The sequence below is a fragment of the Apium graveolens genome, unplaced genomic scaffold (assembly GCF_009905375.1).
Source record: "Apium graveolens cultivar Ventura unplaced genomic scaffold, ASM990537v1 ctg1429, whole genome shotgun sequence".
In the NCBI taxonomy this organism is placed as follows: Eukaryota; Viridiplantae; Streptophyta; class Magnoliopsida; order Apiales; family Apiaceae; genus Apium; species Apium graveolens.
This window is the reverse complement of record NW_027417234.1, coordinates 132,232-136,206: the sequence shown is the minus strand read 5'-3', so window position 1 is coordinate 136,206 and position 3,975 is coordinate 132,232. Positions and strand designations below refer to the sequence as shown.

At 37.0% G+C, this 3,975-nt stretch overlaps 1 protein-coding gene across 1 annotated transcript; it reads left to right on the top strand.

Moving 5' to 3' along the window:
• Positions 1-568: 568 nt before the first annotated feature.
• LOC141699855 (uncharacterized) lies at positions 569-3,624 on the top strand. The gene is made up of 3 exons (XM_074503662.1): positions 569-1,044; positions 1,651-2,817; positions 2,901-3,624. Exons 1-3 carry the CDS (start codon positions 569-571, stop codon positions 3,622-3,624), a joined length of 2,367 nt encoding a protein of 788 aa, XP_074359763.1.
• Positions 3,625-3,975: the final 351 nt, after the last annotated feature.

The following is a 3,975-nucleotide window of genomic DNA, read 5'->3' as shown; positions in this document are numbered from 1 at the left end:
CTCGGGGGCGTGACCATAAGTACATATATTGTTGTGTATGAAGTATGAACACCATATGTTCATACTATTCTGTGATACAATGCCTATTAATTGATAAGTATCGATATGTGCTGTGATACAGGCCTGCTTTTTTAGTCTTGTATCAACGTAATTAGTAATCTACTTAAGTTATATATTAAGGAATACATATTAAATGTAGTTCTTTTAGCTCACTAGTCTTTGTATGTGAACTAGGCTACTTTGGTGCCTTTCTTACCCTTTTAGTATAACATTATCATGCTTCTTAATTGTAGTAATGGATGAGGATGAAAATATTTGGATATACCTTCCAAAGCATAGTCAAGGATATAGGAAATGGGTTAATGCATTTTTGGATAATGCCTTCCCCAAATTGGCAGTAGGTGATGAAATGACATGCCCTTGCCGAAATTGTAAAAATAGTAAGTGGCAGCGTCGAGAATTTATCTACGATCATCTCATATGTAGTGGTCCTTACCCATTATATGTGAACTGGATTGTAGAAGTTTCATAGATTTTAAGTCCAAATAACGGTAGTGACGATGAAGATATGGACTGGGAGAATAATCTACATTTTGGAGATAATTTAGATGAGATGCTGGACCGTACAAATGGACCAACTGTTGATTCTAAAAGATTTTATGAGGAGGGAAAACAACCTTTATATCCAGGCTGTAAAAAATTCTCACGATTAAGTTTTATTGTCCGACTTTATTCCTTAAAATGTGTTCACGGAATTACGGAGTCAGGATTCGGGGATATACTAGAGCTGATCCGAGATGCGTTTCCAGAGGAAAACATACCATTGTCTTTCTATGCTGCAAAGAACGTGATTAAAGAGTTAGGGCTCGATTATAAAAAAATACACGCATGCCCTAACCATTGTATGTTGTATTGGGGTGAAGATGAAAAAGAGGACTCTTGCAAAACTTGCGGCCTTTCAAGATGGATTGTACGCGAGAAGAAAGGCACTTCAGACAGTAATCCGGAGAAGGTGATTCACAAAGTCCCGGCGAATGTGATGAGGTATTTTCCACTAAAGCCAAGGCTGCAATGACTCTTTATGTGTAAAGATTTTTCAGAACTTATGGTATGGCATGCAGTTGGACGTCAAAGGGATGGGAAACTTAGACATTCCGCTGATCCCGAAGCTTGGAAAACAATGGATGCGAGATATCCCCAGTTCTCGTCAGAAAATAGAAACATTAGGCTAGGTTTAGCAGCTGACGGTTTTAACCCTTTTCGTACCATGAATACAAATCACAGTACTTGGCCAATTATTTTGGTCAATTACAACCTTCCACCATGGTTGTGTATGAAGCCAGAAAACCTCATTCTGTCAACTCTTATTTCTGGTCCAGATTCTCCTAAAAATAGCATCGATGTCTATATGTAACCTCTAGTGGCTGAGTTGATAGAATTATGGAGTGAAGGCATATAAACCTATGATGCCTTTACTGATCAGACCTTTATCTTACGTGCAAGTATTCTTTGGACAATTAGCGATTTCCCGGGATATGCGATATTATCGGGATGGAGCACGAAGGGTTACTTAGGGTGTCCCGTTTGTAATTATGAGACATCTTCCATGTACCTAAAATATAGTAAAAAGATGTGCTATATGAATCATAGGAAGTTTCTCGATTCCGATCATAAGTGGAGGTTTGACAAAAGAAGGTTCAACAGACAAATAGAATTGGGACAACCCCCTGCAATTCTATCAGAAACAGACATAGAAGATTTGCTGTCTAATTTCCAAAATCAGTTTGGAAAAAAGAAGAAGGAACCAGGACAAAAAAAGGTGAAGAAGGTTGATTCCCCCTTTAAGAAAAAGTCAGTTTTTTTCAATTTACCATATTGGAGTCATAATTTGCATCGACACAACCTCGACGTAATGTATATTGAGAAGAATGTTTGTGACAACATTCTTGGCACTCTGCTAAATATGGCTGGCAAGACAAAGGACCATGTGAATGCACGTTTAGATTTAAAAGAACTTGGCATTAGGAAGGCCCTCCATCCTGTTCGATCACTTGATGGGAAACACCTTGAAATTAGGGCTGCCGTATTTGATATGACAAATAAAGAGAAAGATTTATTTTGCGCAGTACTAAAAAATGTGAAATTGCCATATGGTAGTGCATCAAATATCAGTCGATATGTGCACACGAAAGAGAGGAAAATCTCTGGCTATAAGAGCCATGATGCTCACTTTCTCTTGCACTATTTGCTACAGTTTGCGGTGGAAAAATCACTAAAACCTGAAGTTGCGAAAGTTTTTATCAGACTAGGGGCATTTTTGAGAGGTATTTGGAGAAAAGTTATCGACTTGAATGAACTTCGAAGGCTGCAACAAGAAATTATGGAAATCCTTTGTCAATTTGAGAATATATTTGTGAATGCCTTCTTCGACATAATGGTACATTTGCTGGTTCACTTATGCAGTAAAGTGCAATATGGTGGACCGGCACACGTTCGCTCCATGTTTCCTATTGAGCGCTATTTGTGCAAATTAAAGTCTTATGTGCGAAACAGAAGCAAACCAGAGGGATCTATCGCTGAGGGTTACCTGGCGGAAGAAGGCTTGACATTTTGCTCAAGATTCTTGGGTGGCGATTCGAGATCAAAAATTACGAAGCCTGCTAAATTTGGAAGTTGTCCAGAAAAATTAGAGTACCATATTGGTACGAGAAGAAATAAAGATGGAAAATCAATTCATTTGAAAGAATCTCAATGGATGGCAATTCATCGCTACATTCTATTTAACAACGGAAATAAAGAGATAGAGTCTTTAATTGAGTAAGTATTTACTTGTTCTTTATTTTACTTATTGTAGAACTAGCGTTCTGTTCCAAGTTTTTTAAACTAAATAATTAATGTAGGGAGCATCGTGCTTTAGTTGTTGGTCAAGCAAAATTGAAAAGGTATAAAAGGGAGAGAGAACATAATGAGGATTTCTGGAAGTGGATGAAGGAACAGGTTACAAATAAACTGAACATTTCGAGAGAACTAGAAGTGCTTGCGATGGGGCCTAATAGAGCAGCTAAAGAGTACAGTGGATATGTAATCAATGGATATAGATTCCATTCAAAGAACAGAGATGCCAAATGTAAAACACAGAACGGTGGTGTTTTTTTGACGGCTTTGACTACAAGTTTTGCTAGTTCAAAAGACGAGAACCCAACAGTTGGCAATGTCAATTACTATGGGGCAATTGAAGAGATAGTAGAAGTCGACTACTGGGGTGAATTTTCAGTTGTCGTATTTAAGTGTTGTTGGTATCAAGAAGAAAAGGATGTGTATGGGCTGACTAGGGTTAATTTTAATAAATTATGCCAACAGTCAGATCCTTACGTATTGGCTTCACAAGTACAACAGATTTTCTACATAGAAGACCCGGTTGATAAGATGTTGTATAATGTTATCAAGCGCCTACCACGGGACTGGTGTGATGTTGAAAATGATAATGTAAATGAAGGCCAAGATGATACTGTTTTACATGATATACACCTTGAAAGTCAGATTGATGAAGCTAGTTGGTGCAGGGATGATGTCCCAAAAAGACAAGTCCCCATCCAGCCAGATGAAGTGAATGAACCTGACTAATTAGTCATTCAGTGAACTTAGCATTGTACTCTTATTGTAATACCCTAAATTCACTTAGTGAACTGAGTACATTCATCTTTGTATGCTGCTCTTTAATTTATATAAACTCAACTTGTTTCTTCTAGTAATTGTGTTCGTATTGTAATTTTACTGCGATTGTTGCCGTATATTATCTGTCATTGTGTTTGTATTGTATTTTACTGTGTTTGCTGCCGTATATTATATGTCATTATGTTCATATATCTTATTACATTTTAATGTAATGCATTTAATTATATTTTTGCTTTTTATTTTATTGTTCATTACTTGCAAGAATTGCCAGAAACTCAACTTGTTTTTTTTGTATAGGAT